Below are 26,504 nucleotides of genomic sequence, written 5' to 3' on the forward strand. Positions count from 1 at the left end.
CTTAGAGCCAATTTCCTGCCCATTCCCTATATCCCTATATCCCTGCATGCTATTTCCATCCAAATAATCATCCAAAACTTTCTTGCATGCCTCAATTGAACCTGCCTGTACCAAATTTCTAGGTCGTGCATTCCATACGCTAACTATTTGTTGTGTGAAAGAGTTCTTTTTTTACCCATGCTTTGTCACAATTGGTTTGTGTGTGTAGTTTGCAATTTGTGTTGTATACAATTTGTATTTCCCGAAACTTTTTATTTATTCACTTATGAGATGTGGGTATTGTTGGCTAGCTAGCATTTATTGCCCTTGAGAATGTGGTGCTGAACTGCCTCCTTGAACTGCTGCAGTTCATATGCTGTAAGTTGACCCACAATGCCCTGAGGGAGGGAATTCCAGGATGTTGACCCAGTGACAGTGAAGGATCGGCAGTATGTTTCCACATCAGGGTGGTGGGTGGGTGGCTTGGAGGAGAGCTTGCAGGTTGTGTTGTTTTCATGTATCTGTTGTCCTTGTCCTGCTTGACGGAAGTGGTCATGGGCTTGGAAGGTGACAATCTGAGTTGGTGTGTTAAAGGTAAAAGTGCAATTTTTACTCATGATTGTGCTGTCTGTTGTGTTTTCTTCAAGAAAATGCAACAAATCATTGTTTCAACTCTGTTGAATTTGGACATTGCTGGCTAGGCTATCATTTATTGCACATCCCTAATTGCCCTTAGTGGTGGTTAGCAGCCTTCATGAACAGACCTGCTACGTTCCATGTGGTGTATGTATACTGACATTGCTATTAGCATGGGAATTCAAGGAATTTGATACAACAGGAGTGAAGAAACTGTGATATAGTCACAAGTCAGTACAGTGTGTGGCTTAGTGAGAAATTTGCTGTTGGTGGTATTCCCATGTAATTGCTTCCTTTATACTACTTGTAATAGGCATCATAGGTCTGCAAGGTGCTGTCAAAGGAGCCTTAGTGAGTTTTTGCGGTGCATCTTGTGTTGATGGTACGCAGTACTACCACTGTCAGCTGTGGGATTTTCCTTGAGCAGCATGAGCAATGGCAGGTAATTTGGGAAGTTGCATTGAGAATGAAAATCATGAGATTCTCAATGTCAAGAAACAAGTGTCCGATATTCCCCGTTTCTGGTTTCAATTTCTAGATGAGAATTTCACTCATAAGTGACAAAGGTTCTATTTGTATCTTGCTGTGTTGTTTGTGACTCCATCCCCAGGGTACTGGTGTGAAACCAGACGATACCATTTCCCAATTTGAAGTACTGAAAAGTTACCTGGTGGATGCAGCTTGCCACTATAATCTGGCCTCAGTATTGACCAGCATTCTGGTGGTACACCCAATTGGCAGAACTCGTCTGTACCCTCCACCCACAGAATTCAGCTAACAACCAAGCCCTAGCATGATTGTATCATTATAGCCAGTTTCAGGTTACCTCAGGTTATCTCTTCCACACCTTTTAGCACATCTCCATAACGCTCAGAGCTTTGTAGGCTCAAAGTAGTTCAGTTTATTTTAGGGTGGTGTTCCAAAGTGAGTGCTGGGATTTTGAGCAATGGATGTCAAAGGTTCTTCTTGGGTTCCAGATCCTGTTGTGTTGGGAAAGTGGAAACTCAAGTATGTGCATTGGAGCCATTACACTGGGATGCACAATGGATACGGAACGTGAACATAGAACATAGAACATAGAAAAGTACAGCACAGTACAGGCCCTTCGACCCACGATGTTGTGCTGTGGAATAATCCTAATCCAAAAATAAAATAACCTAACCTACATTCCCCTCAATTCACTGCTGTCCATGTGCATGTCCAGCAGTCGCTTAAATGTCACTAATGACTGCTTCCAGGACTACCACTGGTAAACTATTCCATGCGCTCACAACTCTCTGGGTGAAGAACCTCCCTCTGACGTCTCCTCTATGCCTTCCTCCTAACACCTTAAAACTATGACCCCTCGTGGTACTCAATCCTATCCTAGGGAAAAGTCTCTGGCTATCGACTCTATCCATGCCTCTCATTACCTTGTACACCTCAATCAGGTCACCTCTCTTCCTTCTTCTCTCCAGAGAGAAAAGTCCGAGCTCAGTCAACCTCTCCTTGTAAGACAAGCCCTCCAGTCCAGGTAGCATCCTGGTAAACCTCCTTTGCACCCTCTCCAAAGCCTCCACATCTTTCCTATAATAGGGTGACCGGAACTGGACACAATATTCCAACTGTGGCCTCACCAGTGTTTTGTAGAGCTGCAGCATAACCTCGTGGCTCTTAAACTCGATCCCCCTGTTAATGAAAGCCAAAACACCATATGCTGTCTTAACAACCTTATCCACCTGGGTGGCAACTTTGAGGGAGCTATGCACTTGAATACCAAGATCCTGCTGTTCCTCCACACTGCCGAGAATCCTGCCTTTAATCCTATACTCAGCATTTAAGTTCGACCTTCCAAAATGCATCACTTCGCATTTATCCAGGTTGAACTCCATCTGCCATTTCTCAGCTCAGCTCTGCATACTGTCAATGTCTCGCTGTAGCCTGCAATAGCCCTCGATACTATCAACGACACCTCCAACCTTTGTGTCATCAGCAAACATACTAACCCCCTCTTCAACCTCCTCATCCAAGTCAAGTGAAGGGATAATTCCAAATATCATAGAATTATACAATCCCTACAGTTTGGAAGCAAGCCATTCAGACCATTGAGTCCACACCAACCTTCCAAACAGCATCTCACCCAGACCTGCGCCGCCTGTAACCCTGCATTTCTTATGGTTAATCCACCTAACCTACACATCTTTGGACTGTGGGAAGAAACTGGAGCACCCAGAGGAAATCCATGAAAGAAAAATCGTGCAAACTCCAAACAGACAGTCACCCAAGACTGAAATTGAACCTGGGTCCCTAGCGCTGTGAAGCAGCAGTGATAACTACTAAGTCACTGCACCACCCATTCTCCCGTATTTCTATTTAATTCCCTTTTGTGGCCACTTTTAATTGTCTTGCAAGCCTGTTTATTACAATGACCATGATAGCTCCATGGTCAACATCACTAATCCTCATTAAATAGTCATTAACCTGCTGTGATGGGATTTAACTGCCATCTCCTAAGCTCTAACCCAAGTTTCTGACCCAATGACCTTTCCTATTACACGACCACCTCCCTTAAGAGGGATATAACATGACAGAGTATTGCATACAGTTGGAGCAGAGATTTTTGCAAATCACCACCAGCCTGGCAAAAGGAGGAATTGAGTGTGATGAAAATGTGGAAGTTCTGGTGGTGGCCATGCAGGAGTTGGAAAGGAAGTGAGATGACCTAAGTGAGTGAACAGGAAGGCTCAGAGACAATAAGAACTGCCAGTGTTGGAGTCAGAGATAACACAGTGTGGAGCTGGAGGAGCACAGCGGGCCAGGCAGCATCAGAGGAGCAGGAAATTTGATGTTTTGGGTCAGGACACTTCTCCAGAAAAGGGCAGGAAGGCTTACTAATTTGGGAAGATGAGGTGGGTGAGAGCCATTGGGTGAAGATACAACATGCAACAGTGAGAGTGGTGGACCGTAGCTTTGGTGGAATGTATTTGCAGTGAAGAGAAGGTGAAGGCTCTGCTGAAGAGTCATCTAGGCTTGAAACATTAGCTAGCTCTCTCTCCATGGATGCTGTCTGACCTGCTGTGATCTCCAGCATTTGTTGTTTTCTGTACAGATTCCAGTGTCTGCAATAATTTGTTCCTGCCCTTACCCTTGTGAAGTGTAGAGGGTCATTGACTTTCTTTCTACATTGCCATGCATTTCTTCCCACCAGAAGCACTGCCTCAACCCTAGAAGGCTGTCTCTGTCCAGTCTGACAGTGTCTGGTGCAGTGATTTTTTTTGCAGTTGGGTGAAAAGCAAACAGCCCCCTTCACCCTGATCACCAGGTCTCTGTCTGCAAACCGAATTGCCAACTCATCTTTCTTGGCCATGTCCTCAGTTATAGCTATTAAGGACCATACTTTGAATGCCAATTCCCGGCTTGCAGCATTTGAACTGGTACACAGCCATGGCTCCTGCAGAACCAGAAGGCTCTTGCAAAGGGAAGTGATTTGAACGCTATAATTTTATGATTCAGCTAGTAGTGTGGTGTGAAGTTCTGATGCATAATTTATTAGGTGAACTGTGTGAGGAAAGTCAGCTGAGCTCATGGAGGGAAATCCAATACAAAAATTCTGAAAATTGACACAGCCAAAATGTGGGAGGATTCAAAACTGTGTGTCAGTGGTTTTGGGTTGAACTTTGAAGCTGGCAGATGTGGTGCCATTCGAGGGATGCTCTGTCCTGGATGGTATCAACATCCTTAGATTCTAAAGTCTAGACAAATAGGAAAAAAATTGCAGAGCTCACTGTTGAAGCTCACACTGAGTAGTGTTCATCTTGATGAGGGTTTCCTCATATTCCATAGTATTTCAATTCCACAGCTCTGTATGCACAAGCAATTGCAAATTTATTCTTCACAGGAAGAACACTTTCCATTTACTCCCACTTTCCTCATTTTGTTGTCTTTTTTTCCTTAATGTAAATTATTACCATTATTCCAATATTTCAACTTTACTGTTATAAATATATTTTGTTTCTGGAATTATCTAAGAAGACATTTAAACTTATACTCAATTTTTGCTAATGAGTTGGTAGGAATTAGAATGAGTGTTGACTTCCACACATTAGCTTGTATGACAAAATCAGACTGAAGGGGATATTGTGGCAGTTTTTGTTTTTTAATTGAAATGTTCACTTTTTCAGAGGAAACATGTATTTTACCAGCAGATTGAATGACCCGCTTTCTAGTAGAGAAGAGCAGTCCATTTACCTGAATTGTGTTGGCGCCATGTGTTTCTATATGAATGAAAGTGTTATTCACAACTTATTGGAAAAATAATTCTGAATGAAAAATTTCATCACTCATGATTTTTTTTCTCTGTACCAATATACTAGAATCACCAAAGTAGCTGATTGCCTTGTGGTCAGTATTAAAATTGATGAGCATTTTGTAATAGTCTTTTACGTCAGTGAATTGTTGAAAATGTTTTTTTCTTCTGTTTAAAATTTTGTGAGGGTGGTCAGCATGAGCTGAATGAATTCAGTGAGTTTCAGCGTGTTTTTCACAGACATGCCACATCCACTAGGTGGCTTCTGACAAAAATGAGCCCACATTGGCTTATATTCAAGACGACTGTCAGTAGTGCTACAGCTCTTGTAAAGAGCAGCTGGCCATCATTACTTGTGGCAAGAGAGGCTTAACAAGTCCAAGGTGTACTGAAACTGTTCCTAATCCTGCATGTTTTGTTTATTCAAGCTGTTGCTTTAAGAGCAAGTATTTTTTTAAACTGATGTAGAACAGCAGCTTGATGTTATTGTGCTGAATCCTTTTCGGCTAGCAAGGCTAGCTGAGAGTGACAGAGGACAACAATTTTCAATGGCACACATTTGTTGAGCATCAGCGATATGACAACAAAGGACGTTTTTCGTTGTGAGCTTACTGCTCCTGAAGAGGATTCTTACATAAGGACTTTTAAGGAGCATATGCATTTGGAACTGGAACCTTCCAAATTGACAGAAAAGAGAGCTACTTCTCCAAAAATCTCTCCTCGGAGCTCCCCTAGAAATTCTCCAAATCTATTTAGAAAGTTGTTGGTGAATAAAAGCATTCGTCAACGTCGGCGATTTACTGTTGCACATACATGGTAAGATATTAATTATAGGGATGTGCATTTTTAATCTCTATATAGAACAGGTCATTAGGGACATCCTAACAAGGAGCTATTAACATAATTTAAATTAGATGAATGCAATATGTCATTGTGCTTCACAGTAGTGAAAAATAAAATCATTGTACTTTTTGTACTACGAGAGCTGTGGGAAGAACTACCCATTGATGAATGAGCTTGGCATGTTTACTATAGAAAAATTTCTTGTTGAGTGCTTGTGATGCAGTAATGGTTAGGAATGATTGCAGTTGCACCTGCAGAACAGCTCTACAAGCAGCAGAGTTGGATGCGCCACTTCAATCTGTCACAGCAGTGTCTGGTTTTGAATTATATTCCTTTGTTATTCAAGGAATTGAAAAATTCTCCTCAAGGTCGAAGTATTGATACTATCAAATGTTTTGCTTTCAGAATTATCCACAGGAAAATGGCAGAATTACTATATTTTTTTAAAACAGCATTTGTAAATAGGCTTCTATTGGCTAGTCTGAAATATCTGCAGTATGGGAGGACACTGTTCTAAATTAACACTTTAAAGAAAGTTCTCACACTAAGTTTTAAATTTTAACAATATCCTTTTCTGCCCAACAAAAGGAAATTTAGTTAAAATTAGTATTCTATATTTTAAAATTCTAAAACTAAACATAATACATTTGGCAATAAAGCATGATGTCCCACCCTCGGCCCTTGATGGACTGCTCCATTGATGACATTGTGGTCTGATTCTCAGTGATGCTGCTCTCAATTTGTTCAACCTGTGATATCATTTAGTGGAACAGTTCATACATTCTAGGGGAAACTGTGTAACTTTGGCATTAATATTTTATAGTGCAGGTATAAAATTTTCTTTTTCTAAATAAAATTGCAACATACTTTTTGTTACACTGTTTTGTTACATAAACTCTAAAAGTGTTCACAGATTCTGTTGTGGCATTGTGGATTCTACAATGATTTGAAATCACTGTGGACCCTCCTCCTTTATCCACACATGCTGTGCTGTATGTCTCTGGTCTGTCTTCATGTCTGCATCTCTGTTATGCATTCAGAACAGAATTTTAGCACTTTTTTCCTTAGTGTGTTTAGAAAAAAAGTAATAATTATCAGAGGCTAGCCAAAAATCCTTGCAGCAAGTGAAGAAATTCCATTAAATTCCATGAGACCTATGTTGCGCAACTGCATGTTTCAGAGTAATAGAGCATGTATAAGGGTGGCCCTTAATGAGGATGCTGTGAACGTGTGTCCTGACAAAATCTTAACACTGTCAGCTGTACAGAGGCTGTTTTATTCAGCGTAATGAAGGTTGTAAATTTCGAATTTGTTTTCAAGATCATTCTCTTGTATTAATGAGGGTATTTAATTTAAAAAGAGCAGCTAATTAATAGTGAATTTGTGTTTATTTTAATGGTTTTCATTTATTTCATGATCTGTTTTGAAATTGTGGTAGCACATTGTATTTTTGCATTTGCATTCATTGACTTGCAAATGCTTATTACTTTGAAGTTTATCATAATTATTGCATCTGCAATAATTAAACTACCAAAAAAATGCAGATTGTCTTGAATTCTGCATGCTATATTACGTTGTATAATGTCAGCTAAATTTATGTACATATAAAAAAAAGCATTAGGAGGAGCAATAATTCATGGATTGGATTTTCCCTCTGGGCTTTTGAATCCCGTCATCAGACTTAAGTGGGGGTCGTATGTTGCACTGTTTGGAAATAGCTATTCATTATGACTTTCACCTGATTGGCCAGTTTCAATGCTGTTGGTTTTTTTGAAGGATTTACCTTTTTAGAAATGGTGTATTTAATTCCATATGTCCCATTTTCCATCGGTACTCTTGTTGTCTTTCCATTGAATGTATATTCCCATTCCATGCTTCTTTTCACAAACTGTATTGTTTCACATTTGCCCGCATTAAATTGCTTCTTGTACCTGCTTGTCCATTCTACTAACCTGACATCTTTTAAAGACAGTTAATTATGTTATGTGTACATTTCAGGAATGTGTTTCATACTATTTATATGTATTTAGATAAGTGATGGCAAAACTTTAGCTTCAATTAACATCAGTTAAGAGAATTAAAAAAAACTCATGGAACCCCAATGTAACATTGTGAATATTTATTTTTATCCATACTTGCACATTCAAAAATTTCGTTACAGTATATGCAATTGAAAATGAATGACTAATTAATGAGACATCACTTTGTTGTGTGGCAACTCCTGCATTTCATCATTTACATCTATAGATTATTTTCAAAAGAATCCAAATGTATCCACTGTCATTAAATGCCACATTCTCAGTGCCTGTATAAATATTTAGAACCGAAATCCTGTATGTAAACAATTGCTCGTAACCCTGTCGACACATCTCTTACAAGTCGATGGTGCTGTCAAATGTGCTAAGTTTCTCTTCCAGCTCTATCAGCATCTTTATAAAGCATACACTCATCAGCTGGTTGAAAGCAACATTATGAGCAGTGTACTAATTATTGCAAAAAATAAGCATGGATTAGGGTCGCCAAGCCTTTAGAATTAGTCTGGAGTTTTCAGGAATTGAAGATTCCTCTGTGACTTTATAATTGTCCAAGACAGTGCTGCATACAATCCTGAAGAAAAATCATAGGGACATTAAAAATATTTTTTTTTGTTTATCTTTTCATTTAATGTTATCATGAGAAAAAGTATCGAGAATGAAGGGTTGGTAGGAGGCTCTTAGGCTGAGTGACAGTCCAGCATGATCCAATCGGACAATGAATTTATTTGCTTTCCAAATGAGAAATAGAAAGCCAGTTGCAAGGATGGATGGTTTATTTGGTGAATGACTAGAGCTTGGAGCTAAGCTGTGTAATTAAACCTCCTGGAATATATTTATTCAAATTTGACAGCCTTAGCATAGATGTACAAATAAATGCAAATAATGGTTGAATAAATAATGAAACAAAATGATAAAGGTGCACAGCAGATCACACCATCTAAGAAGGAATGGTAGGTCATTTATGGCAAGAGAATTTTGGTAATATTGCCTACCTAAAGTATTAATCAATCCTTTTCTTTCAAAGATTCAATAGTTATACTTTATCAATGCAGTTTGAGAAAACTTAATAGAGAGTTACAGTTTCATGACAGTCTCATGTCTGTTGAGGTGAACAGCAACTTGCATTGGAAATTGTGAGGTTGATGTTTTGCAAGGTTTTTCCTAGTCTCCCACAATAATGTTGATGGAAAATCAGCACAAAACATAGAAAAATAGACGTGTATGCCCTTCCTGAGGCAAGAAACTGGGAGAACCTTCACAATTTCTAGGTTTATGTTATGGGCTTTTTTGAATCCTATGTAATATAGCCCAGATAAAAATTACAGCTGCTCTGCTGTGTCCAAAAATTTGCATCCAGTTAAAGTTGTAAGCACTCATTATGCAAACCTTGTTATAATTTTACATAAGTGCATTTTTGTTGTCATATTGATAGGTGATGAATGATTTTCAAGTAATTTGAAATTTTTTTTCATGAAATAAATAATGCATTTCATCTTATCCCAGGTGAGACTGCATAGAAATGCTAATGACATAATTGATGCACTTAATCTAGTATCTACAAAATTACCAATTCAACCATTCAATTCATGTAGTGTTTATCCTTCATGTTTTATCCAGCCACCACGTCTATTTTGCCTGTAGAGGGGGAGGTGCATTCCATGCCATAAGGCCAACAGAACAAGTGGTGTGGATTGAATTTGGGCAAAATGGCTGGAAACTTCCTTTTGAGAGGCCATGAGTGTATTGGAGACACCCCTCTGGGTCAGCTCCACCCTCTCAAACCCTTTTTGCAGCCTCTTGAACCTGCCTCCCTCATGTTGACTCTGATCCTAGACTGACCTGGCCCTTTCTGTGTGGCAAACTGTTGGTAGCCCCAGCAGTGGTCACTGCCCTCAGTTTGTGCTGGTGGGAGTGTAAATTTGCTGGCCAACTGACTGACTAGCAGTTTTCTAAGCCTGACGTTTTGCTGAGATGAGGGTGCCATTGTTGCTTTGAAGCGATTCATGCTGCTGCCTGTTTTAAGTTTCAAGGATGCCATTGGGAGCATGGGTCGACTTCCTTGCAGGGGCTAGGGACTACAGCTATCTGTACAACTCAGCCAAAATGTGGGCTAGAACCAAATAAAAATCAAACTAAATGGCAGCAGCAGATTCTGTTACTTGAAGAACTTTAATAAAGCATCTGGCTTTTTATAACAATCTGGCAACTTCCATGCTCATTTCCCTAGTGCCAGCTCACATATTAATGAATTTGTAGAATTTCATTATTTTTCATAGCATGAGGCTTCAAGACTACTGGTAAAGTACCATTATGGTACCACAGAAAATAATACCTTGGGATCTTTTAATCCACCTGGCTAACAGACAGGATCTCACTTGAACCCTTCATCTGAAAAACTGAACCTTATGCAGGATTCACAGAATAGGATGCTAAAATGTTAATTTTGAAATTTTTCCTTGAGGGAGAGTTAAACCTGTAATTTTCTGACTTTTAGGTGAAATTGCTACCAACTGAGCCAAGCTGGCAATATCTTGTCCACTTATTATTTAGCTCCTTCTTGTGAATGCTGGTAATTATAATTAGTTATAATTACATATATATTGTATTGTGCCAGTAATTATAATTAATGTTGCATGTAGGTAATTTCAAATAAATCCAATCTCCAGGATTGTGTGTGGTTTGTGTGTGTTCATTTTAAAACACATTCTATTACCTAGCCTCCCCTTGAGTACTTTCATTTTCAGATGTGAGTGACAGTTGCAGATATATACAATCTTGAAGCTTTTAGCATAAAATAAACCACTTGGTAAAATTGCTATGTTGTAGTCAATTCTGGATGTTGAACTTATTGTCTATATAAGGGCTTATAGGTTACGAATATTGTCATTCTGGATAAATGTCATAGAAACCCTTCACGTTCTATTGAATTGTCTTATAGTAGTTGAGTGTTATACTGTCAAAGACCGGAAATGATACTCCAAACTTTCTATTCATTCATGTGGGCGTTGCAGGCATTTGCTGTTCATCCCTAAAAGGGAATCTTAAAATCAGTTGCATTGCTGTGGTTCCAGAGTCACATCTAGGTCAGAACAAATTACAGTGGTGGAGTACCTTCCCTAAAACATACTAGTGGACCAGATGTTTTCTTTAAATGACAGTCCATAGTGGTAACATGGTTGCGTTAGGCTAACTTTGAATTCCAGATTTTATTGAATTCAAATTTCACCATTTGTCAAGATGGGATGTGAGCTAATGTCCCCAGATTGGGTTTCTGGATTACACATCTAGTGATATTACTGGTACACCACAACAGAGATGAAATGAGAGCACACAATCATTAATTTCCTTCGACCTCTCCCACTACCAGTAATTTTTTTTTCATTACAAAAGTTCATGTAGAATTTTAAAGTATACAGATCTATGCTGGAAGAGGATGGATTATTTGTGTTGTTCCATATTTTTAACATTATAGTTAGGAGAGGTGATGGCCTACTGGTATTATTGTTGGACTCTTAATCCAGAAACTGAGATGATAATATTCTGAGGAACCAGGTTCAAATCCCACGTCAGCAGATGGTGGAATTTGAATTTAGTAAAATATCTGGAATTAAGAATCTAATGATGACCATGAATTTGTTATTGATTGTCAGGAAAAACCTGTCTCGTTTACTAATGACCTTGAGGGAAGGAAACTGCCATCGTTACCTGGTCTGGCCTACTTGTGGTTGACTCTCAACTGCCCTCTGGGCAATCAGGGATGGGCAATAAATGTCTAGCCAGCGACACCCTCGTTCTGTGAATGAATAAAGAAAACAAAAAATATTTTGATGCAAATGTCCAATGATCCAGCTCTCTTCAATTTATAGATCTGTACATTTGAAGATGGTCTGTAACAATGAAAATTGAGTCCCAGCGTAATAGTCGATAAATCTCTGGAGCTACTTCTAACATGAATACTTACAGTTTGACTTTTAAATAAAGGTTAAGTGACTGGAAATTCAACAATTAGTCTTGAGCCTTCGTCACCCATTGGATCAGAGTTTGCTTGCATTTTGAGGGGCTTGACAGGGTAGATGCTGAGAAGATATTTCCAATGGTGGGGAATCTTAAACTAGGGGACATAGCTGGGTAACATAAAATGGGAACAGATGCTTTCAGGGAAGAGCACTATAGAAATGTGGAGATTGTTTAAGGAGCGCATACTGTGTATGCGCAATTTGTTTGTCCCTAGCAGGCAGGGAAGACCTGGTCGAGTGAAGGAGCCTTAGTTCTCAAGAGAAGTCGAACGACGGGTTAAAAGAAAGAAAGATGCTTACATAAGGAAAGAAAGATCGGAAAAGGCTCGAGAGGAATACAAGTTAGCCAGGAAGGAGCTGAAGAAAGGGCTTAGGAGAATGATAAGGGGGCATGAGGAAACCTTGGCAGATAGGATCAAGAAAAACTTCAAGGCTTTTTACACATACGTGAGGAATAAGAGAATGACCAGAGGAAGAGTAATCATGGATGGTAAAGGGAATTTGTGCTCGGAGCACCTAGTTGTAGAGGAGGGCAATGTGAAACAGTCTGGTCCGTTAGAGGAGGTCCATCTTGGTAAGGAAGATGTATTAGGAATTTTGAGGAACTTGAAGATAGATAAGTCCCTGGAGCCTGATGGGATTTATCCAAGGATTTTATGGGAAGTGAGGGAAGCGATCAGAGGGCCTTTGACGATGACCTTTTCGTCCTCACTGTCCACGGGTACAGTGGAAGATTGAAGAGAGGCAAACGTCATTTCCTTGTTCAAAAAAGGGAATGGGGTAACCCTGGAAATTACAGGCCAGTTAGTCTTTCTTCAGTGATGGGCAAATTATTAGAAAGGGCTCTGAGAGATCAGATTTATGATCACTTGGATAGACACACTTTGATTTGTGATAGTTAGCATGGATTTGTGAGGGGTATATCATGACTCTCAAACCTTACTGAATTCTTTGAAGAAGTGACCAAACACATGGATGTAGGTAGAGCAGTGGATGTGGTATACATGGATTTAAGTAAGGCGTTTTGATAAGGTTTCCCCATGGTAGGCTCATGCAGAAGGTAAGGAGATATGGGATGGGAGGAAATGTGGCAGATTGGATTCAGAATTGGCTGACCCTTAGACAAAGGGTGGTAGTGGATGGAAAATATTGCTCAGTCACGAGTGGTGTATCACAAGAATCTGCTCTGGGTCCTCTCCTGTTTTGTGATTTTTGTAAATGATTTGGATGCAGGAGTGGAAGGCTGGATTAGTAAGTTTGTGGATGATACAAAGGTGGGTTGAGTTGTGGATAGTGTGGAGGGCTGTTCTCCGTTACAAGGGGACATTGATAGGATACAGAGCTGGGCTGAGAAGTGGAAGATGGAGTTTAACCCTGAAAAGTGTGAGGTGATTCATTTTGGAAGGACTAACTTGAAAGCAGAATACAGGGTTAACGGAATGATTCTTGGCAGCATGGAGGAGCAGAGGGATTTTGGGATTTATGTCCACAGTTCCCTGAAAGCTGCCACCCAGGTGGATAGAGTTATTAAGAATGTGTATGGTGTGTTAGCTTTCATTAATAGAGGGATGGAGTTCAAGAGCCATCAAATTATGCTCCAGCTATACAAAAGCCTGGTTCAGCCACATGTGGAATATTGTGTCCTGTTCTATTGCAGTAAAGATGTGGAAGCATTGGAAAAGGTGCAGAGGAGATTTACCAGGATGTTGCCTGGAATGGAGGTAAGGCCTTACGAAGAAAGGTTGAAAGAGCTAGGGCTTTTCTCTTTAGAACGACAAAGGATGAAAGGTGACTTGATAGAGGTGTACAAAATGATCAGAGGTATATGTAGAGTGGATAGCCAGAGACTTTTTTTAAGGATGGACGTAGCTATTACGAGGAGGCATTGTTTTAAAGTGAGTGGAGGTAGATATCGGGGAGACGTCAGAGGTAGGTTCTTTACTCAGAGAGTGGTAGGGGCGTGGAATGCATTGCCAGAGAGGGCAGTGGAGTCGGCCTCATTAGGGGCACTTAAGCAGCAATTAGATAGGCATATGGGTGATTGTATAAGGCAGAGTTGGAGGTTAGATAGACCTTAGGTTTAGGGTAAAAATATGGCACAACATAGTGCGCCAAAGGGCCTGTACTGTGCTGTACTGTTCTATGTTCTAATTACAAAATAAGGGCTCACTCATTTAAAACCGAGATGAAAAGAATTTCTTCTCCCTGATGTCTGGAATTTTCCTCCCCCAAGATCTGTGGCAGCTGGATCACTAAAAAGTATGTAAAGAAAACATTGCTAGAGTTTTGAAACATCAGGGAGCCGATGACTATGCTGAGCTAGCACGAAAGAGGAACTGAGGCCTAGTGCAGGTCAGCCATGATCTCGTTTAAGGCCCATTCCTGCATCCTGTTTCTCATGTTCTTATTATAAATTAATTTAAAATCGCTGACTCCCATTTGTAAGTTGCATTTTAGCAATGATGTATAGTGACATAAGAAAGCACTGAATTAGAAAAATTAGCAATTCAGTTGAATCTACTCCCTCTACTGATGAAGGATTTCTGTCCAAATTTAGCATTGAGTGAAATTTCTGCATAGATATTCCTTGAACTTCAATGGCAATACAATCATTCCTTGTAAGTACTTACTGTTCAACCTTGTGTTAGTTATTGCTTTTTAAGCTTTAGTACTTCAAGCCAGTCTGGAACCTTAACTCAGGCAACGTACAGACCATATTTGGTACAAGTATGTTGCTGCAGGTTTCATAAATTTTATGTTGTTTATAATAAGTGTAAAATGCAGTACTTAAAGGCAGTGGAGGCTGTCAGTTTACTTTGGAACACTGAGTTTGGACTTCTAGTTAACTGCGGTGATGTGACTTGCTTTGTTGGCCGTAGTCTATCTTATGCTTTTCTTCCATGCTTTGTGCACTGTACTGTTGAAAGCTGGTGCTCGTTAATCTTTTAGAGACATAATCCAAATGCATGATGAGCGGTATATCCGATCTCTGGCTCTGCCAATGCAGGATAAGTTTCTGATGGGTGAGGTGATGCCTGACAATTCTGATTGGCTTCTTAAGAGCAATGGTCATTTCATGGCATATCCTCTTATCTCCTGATTGGTTCTTTAAGATATGTATTTTAATAGATTACTGATATCTAGCTCCACTCAAAAATTAGACTGCATCTCTGACCAAACAAGAATGCCTTGTTTAGAGGCCCCTTAGTCTGATAGTGTTACTCATTACATAGAATATGGCTGTGTTAAGGGCTTTAGGACTCTGGCGTAACTTTGCAATGATGTCATCAAATTGCTTCTCACTGGCCATAACCAGAACAGAGTGGGTGAAGTTAAGTAGAGACAATGACAGAAAGATGTAGAGATGGACAAAAGCCTTAAATCTAACCATGTGAATGGTAGAAACGCCTTGTGTGAGATGTGTCGAGAAGGCCAATGAGCACTAGCCAATGGAGTTCATGGAATACTCTTTCAATAGCATAAGAATAGCACCTCCCTAACCTGTCTTTCCTCCCACCTCAAGCCCCTCCCCCACCTCCCACCTACCAGCCTCATCCCACCCCCTTGACCTTCCTCCCTGGACTAACCTATCTCCTCCCTAACTCCCCACCTACACTCACCTTTACTGGCTCCAACCCCACCTCCTTCACCTGTCTGTCTCCTCTCCACCTATCTTCTCCTTTATCCATCTTCTATCTGCCTCCCCCTCTCTCCCTATTTATTTCAGAATTCCCTTCCCCTTCCCCATTTCTGAAGAAGGGCCGAGGCCTGAAACATCAGCTTACCTGCTCCTCTGATGCTGCTTGGTATTTATCCAGCTCTACACCTTGTTGCCTGAGAATAGAGCCTGGTTGTTTTGAACTGTAAAATTTAGTCTTATTGTATATTAAACAGTGTTAGAAAGAAATCTAAACTTGAAGATGTTTCTTGACCTTGCCTTTTCCTTGACCAGCCTGACCTCAACTCATAGATGTGGCTGTAAAACCACACAGACAATAGACAAAAGGTGCTGGAGTAGGCCACTCGGCCCCTCGAGCCAGCACCACCATCTATCTCTTTCTTGAAAGTATCCAGAGAGTTGGCCTCCACTGCCTTCTGGGGCAGAGTATTCCATATATCCACCACTCTCTGGGTGAAGACGTTTTTCCTCAAATCTGTTCTAAATAGCCTCCCCCTTATTTTTAAACTGTGTCCTCTGGTTCTGGACTCACCCATCAGCGGAAACAGGCTTCCTGCCTCCAGAGTGTCCAATCCCTGAATAATCTTATACGTCTCAATCAGATCTCCTCTCATCCTCCTAAACTCAAGTGTATACAAGCCCAGTCGCTCCAATCTTTCAACATATGATAGTCCCGCCATTCTGGGAATTGACCTCGTGAACCTACGCTGCACTCCCTCAATGGCAAGAATGTCCTTCCTCAAATTTGGAGACGAAAACTGCACACAATATTCCAGGTGTGGTCTCACCAGGGCCCTTTCCAGCTGCAGGAGGACCTCTTTGCTCCTATATTCAATTCCTCTTGTTATGAAGGCCAGCATGCTATTAGCTTACTTCACTGCCTGCTGTACCTGCATGCTTGCTTTCATTGACTGATGTACAAGAACACCCAGATCACGTTGTACTTCCCCTTTACCTAACTTGACTCCATTGAGATAGTAATCTGCCTTCCGGTTCTTGCCACCAAAGTGTATAACCACACATTTATCCACATTAAACTGCATCTACCATGCATCCATCCACTCACCTAGCCTGTCCAAGTCACCCTGTATTCTCATAACATCCTCCTCACGTTTCACACTGCCACCCAGCTTTGTGTCATCAGCAAATTTGCTAATATTATTTTTAATGCCTTCGTTTATATTAGTAATGTATATTGTAAACAGCTGTGGTCCCAGCACTGAATCTTGTAGAACACCACTGGTCACCGCCTGCCATTCCGAAAGGGAGCCGTTTATCACTACTCTTTGCTTCCTGTCAGCCAGCCAAGTTTCAATCCAAGTCAGTATTTTGCCCCCAATACCATGTGCCCTAACTCTGCTCACCAATCTCCTATGCGGGACTTTATCAAAGGCTTTGTGCATGTGTGTAAGCTGATTAATTAAAATGCCTTAATTTTCTAATCATCAAATATGACTGAACAGACTGAACAGTAAACTGTTCTTCAGCAAGTTCTGAAGTATCCAAACTTTAAACAGAAAAAATAGAGTTCTATATTTTACTGTCATTTTTCAGAAGTCACATTTTTAATCTCTTTTTCCTTATTTCTTTTGTAGGATTTGTGATGTTTTCACCATTCATCCGTGTTTCTTTCTTTTCCTATGGTTTACGTTCCTTTGCAAACTTGACCATTCTTAATGGTCTTAAACATTCCAGTGTAACATTTACATTTTTACATTGACCAAATTTCCCATTTTTCATTGCTTCTTGACCTTTTGTCACTTATATTTAAAACAAGAATCAAGAATCAATAAACCTAGACCTGGCATGCTGCCCTCCGCAGTTAAAATTACTTTTCATCCCTCGCAAAAGGACAATATCTATTATTTCTCATATCTCTGTCCCTACTGTGTCTGCATGGATCCTACCTCATGCAAAGCATGCATTACATGAGTTCTTCTCTGACAAATCAACAATTAATAGATGACTACCCCTGTTTTAACAGGAAATGGAGTGAGCGGTTTGAGAAGTTCAATTTTTTTGTTGCAATGTAGTGCAAACAGGGTATGCTTTTGAGGTAGTAGAATTGCTCGCCGAGTCAGTGTGTTTGGTTACAGATGTTTCATCACCCTGCTAGGTAACATTATCAGTGCACCTCTGGTGAAGCACTGATGTTCTCTTGGTGGCTTGTTGCTATTTCTGTATCCTTTTTTGGTATCCAGAAAGCACAATCCACGGTTACCTCCACAATAGACCACAACAAAAAGACACAACACAGCTAGGCACACTAGTCACCCTGTCATAAGTCAAAGATATATCAGAGTTGACCACAAGACTTCTCAAACCTCTAGATATCAACCAACAACCACCCTGCAACACCTACTGACAAACATAAAGGATCCCATACCCACAACAAATAACATAATATACAAAATATCATGGAAGGACTGTGAGAAGTGTTACATAGGCCAAACTGGAACAAAACTGACAATAAGGATACACAAACACCTCAAAGAGATACAACCTATTCTCACTGGTCTCACTACATATGGAAAAAGAAGGACACTAATTCAACTGGGACAACACATCCATAATAGCATGAGCCAAACACAGACTTGCCAGGGAATTCCTGGAGGCTTGGCATTCCAACCAGAACTCCATCAACAAACACATTGAACTGGACCCGATATACAAACCACTGAAAAACAGAACTGAAATTAACGCCAACCACCCCAGCAAACTGAGACATATAAATAACAAGCGGGACAGAACAGCACTTCACCAGAGGTGCACTGACGATGTTACCAAGCAGGGTGACAAAATGTCTGCAACCGAACGCGCCGGCTGCCTTCTTGAACCACTGCAGTCCACCTGCTGTATGTTGACCCACAATGCCATTAGGGAGGGAGTTTCCAGATTTTGACCCAGGGATATGTTTCCAAGTCAGGATGGTGAGTGGCTTGGAGGGGAACTTGGAGATGATGGTGTTCCCGTATGTCTGCTGCCCTTGTCCTTCTATGTGGAAGTGGTCGTGGGTTTGGAGGTGCTGTCTGAGGATCTTTGAATTTCTGCAGTGCATTCTTGTAGTTAGTACACACTGCTGCTACTGAGCGTCAGTTGTGGACGGAGTGTATGCTCATGGATGTAGTGCCATTTTAGTGGACAGCTTTGTCCTGAGTGATGTCAAGTTTCTTGAGTGTTGTTGGAGCTGCACTCATCCAGGCAAGTGGGGAGTATTCCATCACGCTTCTGACTTGTGCCTTGTAAATGAGGAAGAGGCTTTGAGGAGCCAGGAAGTGAATTACTCGCTGTAGTATTCCTTGCTTCTGACCAGCTGTTGTAGCGACTGCATTTATGTGGTGAGTGTAGTTGAGTTTCTGGTCAATGATGTTGGTAGTGGAGGATTCAGTGATGACACCACTGAATGTCAAGGGATGGTGATTAGATTATCTCTTACTGGTGATGGTCATAGCCTGGCATTTCTGCGGTGCGAATGTCACTTGCTACGTATCAGCCCAAGACTGGATATTGTCCAGAGCTTATTGCACGTGAACGTGGACTGCTTCAGTACGTGAGGAATCGTGAATGGTATTGAACATTGTGTAATCATTGGCAAACATCCCCACATCCGACCTTATGATGGGAGGGAAGATCATTGATGAAACAGCTGAAGATGGTTGGACCTAGGACACTATCCTGAGGAGATGTCCTGGAGCTGGGATGATTGATCTGCAACAACCACAACTATTTTTCTGTGTGTCAGTATGACTGCAACCAGTGGAGACCTTGTCCCCTGATACCCATTGTTTCCCATTTTGCTAGAGCTCCTTGATGCTACGCTGTGTTGAATATAGCAAGGGCAATCTCTCTCACCTCACCTCTGGAATTCAGCTCTGTTGTTCATGTTTGAACCAAGGCTGTAATGAGCTCAGGAGCTGAGTGGCCCTGGCTGAACCCAAACTGGGCGTCACTGAGAAGGTTATTGCTGAGCAGGTGCTGCTTGATGGCACTGTTAATGACACTTTCCATCACTTTACTGATGATCGACTGATAGGGCGGTAATTGGCCAGGTTGGATTTGTCCTGCTTTTTATGTACAAGACATAACTGGGAAATTTTTCACAGTGCCAGGTAGATGTACTGGAACAACTTAGCTAGGGGAGTAGCAAGTTCTGGAGCACAAGCCTTCAGTGCTATTGCCAGAATGTTGTCAGGGCCTGTAGACTTTTCAGTATTCAGTGTCTCCAGCTGTTTCATAAGATCATGTAGAATTAATTGAATTGGCTGAAGACTCTACCTATAATGCAGAGGACCACTGGAGGAAGTCAAAATGGATTACCCTGCAAAAGCTTCAGCCTTATCTTTTGCACTGGTGTGCTGGGATCTTCTGTTTTTGAGGATCGGGATATTTGTGGGGCTTCCTCCTTTATGTGAGTTGTTTAACTGTCCATCAGCATTCGTGACTGGATGTGGCAGGCCTGCAGAGCTTTGATCTGATCCTTTGGTTATGAGATTGCTTAGCTCTGTCTGTCACCTACTTTTGCTGTTTGGCGTGCAAGCAGTCATGTTTGGTGGCATCACTAGGTTGCCACCTCATCTTCAGGTATGCTTGGTGCTGCTCCTGCACTCTCTGGTTGATCCCCTGACTTAATGGTAATGATAGAGTGGGGGATATGCCAGGCCATGAGTTTACAGATTCGAATGGAGTACAATTCTGCTGCTGTTGATTGCCCATGGTGCTGCATGGATACCCAGTCATAACTTGCTAAATCTGTGGGAACTCTGTCCCATTTAGCATGGTGACAGTGCCACACAACACAATGGAATTTCTGCTCAATGTAAAGGCAGGACTTCATCTCCACAAGGACTGTGCGATGGTCACTCTTACTGATACTGTCATAGACGATGCAACTGTGATTGGCAGACTGGTAAGGATGAGGTCAAGTATGCTCTTCCCTCTTGGTTCCCTCACGACCTGCTGCAGACCCAATCTAGCAGCTATGTCCTTTAGGACCTGACCAGCTCGATTGGTAGTACTGCTGCCAAACCACCGTTGGTGGTGGACATTAAAATCCCCCATCCAGAGCACACTTTGTGCCCGTCCCATCCTCAGTCCTTCCTCCATGTATTGTTCAAAATGGAGGAGTACTGACTCAACAGCTGAGGGAGGACAGTACATGGTAATCAGCAGGAGGCCTCCTTGCCAATGTTTAACTTGAAGTCACAAGACTTCATGTGGTCCAGAGCCAATGTTGAGGACTCCCAGAGCAACTCCCTCCTGACTATTTCCCACTATGTCCCCACCTCTGCTGGGTCTGTCCTGCTGGTGGCACAGGACATATCCAGGCATGGTGATGGTGTCTGGGATATCATCTGTAAGGTATGATTCTGTGAGTATGTCTACGTTAGACTGATGCTTAACTTGTTTGTGAGACTGCTCTCCCAATCTTGGCACTAGACCTCAGATGTTATATGAGGAGGACTTTGCAGGGTCGACAGAGTTGTTACTGCAATTTGTTGTTTCTGGTGCCTAGGTCAATGCCAGATAATCTGTCCAGTTTCATTTCTTTGAGACTTTGTGCTGATTGGTACAATTGAGAAGCTTGCTGGGCCATTTCAGAGGACATTTGAGAATCAGCCACATTGCTGTGGGTCTAGAGTCATGTGGGTCAGAGCAGGTGAGGGTGGCAAATTTCCTTCCCTGCAGGACATTAGTGAACCAGATGGGTTTTTCTAACAATTGGCAAATGATTTCATAGTAATCAGTAGATTCTTAATTCCAGACTTTTTAAAAATTGAATTCAAATTCCACCGCCGGCTGGCGTGGGATTTGAATCCCAGAACATTTAGCTGGGTTTCTGGAATAATAGTCTGTTGATAATACCACTAGGTCATCACCTACCCTATTGCAATGTAATCTACTGCTTAAGATTCTGCTTCACTGTAACTTGCACACGTCACTAACTAGGCTTAAACACTTGCACAAAATATACCTTAACTACTAATGTCCTGAGCACAATTACTTATTGACACTTAATTGTGTAGTACAGCATCATACGTGGGTTTCTTCAGCGGGGCCTTACCATGATCAATTAAGTTTGGAAGTACAACCAAAAGCAATACTGCAATGGAAACAAATTGCAGGCTGTTTTTTCTGAAACAGCATCTATTGACTCAAATCATGGTGCATATACAAATGGGAAGTTCTGTTTCCTCTGGCAAGTGAATGACAGAGCTAGTGTGTCTGCCAACTTGTTTTCAGTAGTTAAATGCCTCAGAGTAGAGTTAGGAATATAATAATTATGTGTTGATGAGTATCAAAATCAACCTTTAAGATATTCTATAAAGATCAATGCAAACTACTGATCCTTAAAAGTATCTATTTGAGCAGATTTTCTTGACTCCTTTGTTGAGGTTGAAACATATGGGTACTGGTTGCCTGTCGCACCCGACACAACATGATTATTATTACTAGTATGCTTATGCAGTGTATCTGGCTGGATTATGTGGTAAAATTGAATTTAAGGTTGCATTTGCAAAACATCAATCCAAGTATACTTCTAACGTAAATTACATCCATGCCAATTTTGCCATGAAGAATGAAATCTTTCTTACACTTTGCAGATAAATTTAAGAAAAAAAATCCTCAAATAGAATGTTCCGGAAAAGGAGCAATAATGTCTGTTTGAGTCAGTGATTTTTAAAAACTACACAGTTTTCTATTAATAACATATGACAGAAACGTGACAGTTCAAGCCATTCTGTTCTTTGATTAAAATCATATAACAATATATAAATATTCCCAAAATAGCTACCTTGCCATAGTACGATTTGATTTTTGACACTCCTATACAAAGAAAAACTATCTCAGAGATTTGTTTCTTGTTCTTTCGTTTTATTAAAGTATAGTTTGTAGCAATAAAATTTATAATTGAACTGGGTAATTCATATTTCATGCAAATTACATTGATGCTTTGATTTTAGGCAGTTAAGACTATACTTCAATGCTTTCATCGTTAAAGATGCTGCATCATATATTTCTAGGTAACTAATGATACATTTGTCTTGCAGCCCAGCAACTGGGCTTCAGTCGTCTTTGGGATTATTAGAGGATCCTCCATTATCATTGCAGATGTGCAAAGAGGCATTTATTTTTGTTTTCATCCATAGCTCTTTAGATAGCAGTGCTGGAGCAGCAATGCCATTATATAAGTTGGTGTAGAATATAAAAGTACTCTTCAGGTTATTATGATGTTCCGTCCAAACATTCTGTATTATCAACTGGGATTACTCCGTTTACATCAAGATAATAATTTATCCCAACTCTAAAACAAACAAATGAAAGTTCAAAACCAGCCTAGTTCGTCCCCTCCCCCTACTGCACCACACAACCAGCCCAGCTCTTCCCCTCCCCCCACTGCATCCCAAAACCAGCCCAGCCTCTCTCTGCCTCCCTAACCTGTTCTTCCTCTCACCCATCCCTTCCTCCCATCTCAAGCCGCACCTCCATTTCCTACCTACTAACCTCATCTCACCTCCTTGACCTGTCCGTCTTCCCTGGACTGACCTATCCCCTCCCTACCTCCCCACCTATACTCTACACCTATCTTCTTTTCTCTCCATCTTCGGTCCGCCTCCCCCTCTCTCCCTATTTATTCCAGAACCCTTTCCCCATCCCCCTCTCTGATTGAAGGATCTAGGCCCAAAACGTCAGCTTTTGTGCTCCTGAGATGCTGCTTGGCCTGCTGTGTTCATCCAGCTTCACACTTTATTATCAAAGTTCAAAATAATGTCTCTTTAGATTTTCATCTTTTAGTTGGTAGGCTTCTTTAGCATACTAGTTTCACAGTCTCAGAAGGTTGCAAAGAAACATAACACAGTCCTGATACAATAGATTATCGGTTACTAAAATCATATTGTGAAAGAGTTCTCTGTAATGTAGGTAATTAAGTCTTAAGCGTTTGTGTATTTTATGCACAGGTTCTCTGCATTTACAATGTAGTTGGTCTGTTACACGTAGAAGTGATGTGTCAGGTCCTGCATAATCTCTCTACCATAAAATGTTGGACATTTAAAGGTGCACCAAAAGTTGAAACACTCTATTCATAAAGTAGATTTTGTTCTATAAAAGGAATAATTTTATCCTTATGAATCAAGGAGAACTTGGAAGCTTAGGCAATGAAATCAGTTGGTATTTCATCTCACTGTGAACATTCCTCACCACGGAAAGATAATTTGTCTTACAGAACTGCTGCTGCATTGTTTTTCTAAACCAGCAGCATGGCCACCTACCTGCAACTTGAAGAGTCCCTCTTTAAATATGTAATTGGGATTCAAAGACTTAATTGAACACCCCCATAGTTTCAAATGATGGCCTGAGTATGGAGTTATTTGTGGCTTTCCTGCCAGATAAAGACTGGTTGGACTAGGGAAAAACAGAAGTGCCCAACAAAGAAAATTAAGGTATCTCTTCCCAATGCTTCTTGAGAGGTCCACATGAACTCCTCTCCCACCGCAAAATATTGTTGCTAATGTCCATCCCCTTGATGCTGGCAACAGCTACCTACGCCGAAGATACTTTACATAGCTAGTGACCAGCTGCCATTTTAGGCCCATTTCAGGCAGTCAGGTGACTTTCAGCATGTGGTACGTTCAGGAATTAAAACTGCCCAGGCCAAACATTTAGGTCTTGCATTCCCAAAAAAACTCCACAGTTGTGCAGCAGCCTAGAAGCTACTGTGCATACATGGCTACTGGAAGAAACTTAAACATACGACTGTTTTTAAAAGCAGACATAGTTGAGTCAGGAGCATTGGTGCTGACATTCACTGTGCACCCTGCCTATCAAAGTCACATGTAAAATCAGCTGGTCTGTGGTATACAAACTTTTTTTCTCTTCAAAACCAATGAATATGTTTTTATGATACCAAAGTGTGAAGCTGGATGAACACAGCAGGCCAAGCAGCATCTCGGGAGCACAAAAGCTGACGTTTCGGGCCTATACCCTTCATCAGAGCTCTGATGAAGGGCCTAGGTCTGAAACGTCAGCTTTTGTGCTCCTGAGATGCTGCTTGGCCTGCTGTGTTCATCCAGCTTCACACTTTGTTATCTTGGATATTCCAGCATCTGCAGTTCTCATTATCACGAATATGCTTTTATGTTTGCTAGTTTAAAGGATATTAGTGTAAAGAAATGAAATTTGCCATATGGTTGCTAATCACTATATTTGGTCTATCTAGGCAAGTCAGGGTATAGCTAGTGATGCATTAGATTCCTTTCAGTGTGGTCCAATATGATATCTTAACCAGGACGGTATCTTTCTACTTCATGTGTTAATCATGCTTGTGGCCAGTCTGAATTGTGATTGCATATTTATCTCTAAATAAGCTGTTGTGGAATGAGCTAATGCTCAGGAAGAATAGCATTTGCATCATTTACCCCTCTACAACGTAAACCATCTTTCCCTATCAGCCCAATTGGATTGACTTTCAGATGTCCATTGATAACTATATCTAATTACTACTAAGTAATAAACGAAAGAACTATGGATGATGTAAATCAGGAACACAAACAAAGTTGCTGGAAAAGCTCAGCAGGCCTGGCAGCATCTGTGAAGAAGAAAACAGAGTTAACGATTTGGGGCCGGTGACCCTTCCACAGACCCTTCAAGGGTCACTGGACCCAAAACGTTAACTCTGTTTTTCCCTTCACAGATGCTGCCAGACCCGTTGAGCATTTCCAGCAACTTTGTTTCTGTTTCTAATTACTACAATCTGTGTTTATCAGATGTCAGACTGAAGTCAATTGCAACATTTCAAGAATTAGCAATTATTCAGCCAAAGTTTTTTTTGGGGAAGCTAATCCCTGCAGAGAAAGTTTAGTTTTATCTTTAACTGGTTCATGTATGTTTGTAAGGGATTTAGAAGGGTATCTGTATGTAAATAAACTATGAATCTTTTTGGACACGTCTTGTTTTACAATAAATTACCACTATTGATTAGAGAAGCCTAATTGGTAGATTTCTGTCCTGAAACAGATCAATATATAATTGTTCATATCAATAACTGGGGAAAAGATTGAAATATATGTTGTGACCAGTGGAGCAATGGGAGTAGAGAAGGACAGAGCAATTCTCCAACCTTGGCTTATCTTCCTAAAATGGCTACAGAATCAATGGAAACTCCAAAACCAACTTCAGAAAGCTCAAGTCATATTAAAGTTGAGATACTTTGGCTGCCCATTGGTGACTAATGGGTTTCAAATGGCACTTTGATACAGCTCATCTGTTTTAGCAAAGTGGGAAGTCAACCAGCTCCAACTTAACTTGGCTGCTAGATTGGTGTGGGGTCCAAGTGGGAACACAGGATCCCAGGAGGTTGTGTGTGGGTCCGTATGCCCATGTATGCCCCCACGTATGTCTGATCGTTTTTCGTTTTTCTGGTAACACTACACTTTTATCCTTTCTTTCAGCAGACTGTTGGTTATTCTTTAATAATATTTTTGCATCATGGACAAGGCCAACATTTGTTGGAGATGATTATTGCCAGACATTTGTGTGGTGTAAATATTACTTGCTAAGACTATTTTAACGACCACTGGTTAGGTCATTCAAATTTGAGAAGCAGAGAAGCAGAATGAGTATGCACCATTTGTCCAACTGTGCCTGAAAATTGTAAATGAGATCAGTTAACACTCATTGGACTTAAATTTGCATATTTCAGCAATCCCACCCTCTGGTCAGAATAAGTAAGCAAGCTCATCCGTAATGTCCAATCTGAAAAATGCAGCACAACGAACCCTTAGTTTGTAACAGAACAGCACCCCAACCTGAACTTCAGCTCATTGCCTGATTTTCAGACAATTGACGGGTAACTGGTGGGTAAATTTCCTAAAACCTTGAGTAAAAGAAGAACCATAGAACTAAACATTCTTGGAAAACATGGTTGTAGAGATTTTGAAGACCAATCTTGTAAAATTAAATATCACCTTTAGATTTTATTATAAATTGAAATCATCATTATGAAAAAATTACAAAAGTAAGTTCTGTAATAG

The 26,504-nt window shown here is 40.7% G+C and overlaps 1 protein-coding gene across 3 annotated transcripts in view; it reads left to right on the plus strand.

The window, feature by feature from the left end:
• The window catches only part of pde4ba (phosphodiesterase 4B, cAMP-specific a), a 504,383-nt gene that overhangs the window by 140,513 nt on the left and 337,366 nt on the right, over positions 1 to 26,504 (plus strand). The window contains exon 1 of one of the 3 annotated variants that reach the window (XM_048539255.2): positions 5,228 to 5,716. The exons of the other annotated variants lie outside the window; for them this stretch is intronic. Coding sequence (XP_048395212.1) covers positions 5,478 to 5,716 — 239 coding nt within the window. The 5' untranslated portion in view covers positions 5,228 to 5,477. Of the gene's footprint in view, positions 1 to 5,227; positions 5,717 to 26,504 lie in introns of those variants that run through there. 3 annotated transcript variants of the gene reach the window in all.

This window comes from Stegostoma tigrinum, chromosome 8, assembly GCF_030684315.1.
Source record: "Stegostoma tigrinum isolate sSteTig4 chromosome 8, sSteTig4.hap1, whole genome shotgun sequence".
Lineage (NCBI taxonomy): Eukaryota > Metazoa > Chordata > Chondrichthyes > Orectolobiformes > Stegostomatidae > Stegostoma > Stegostoma tigrinum.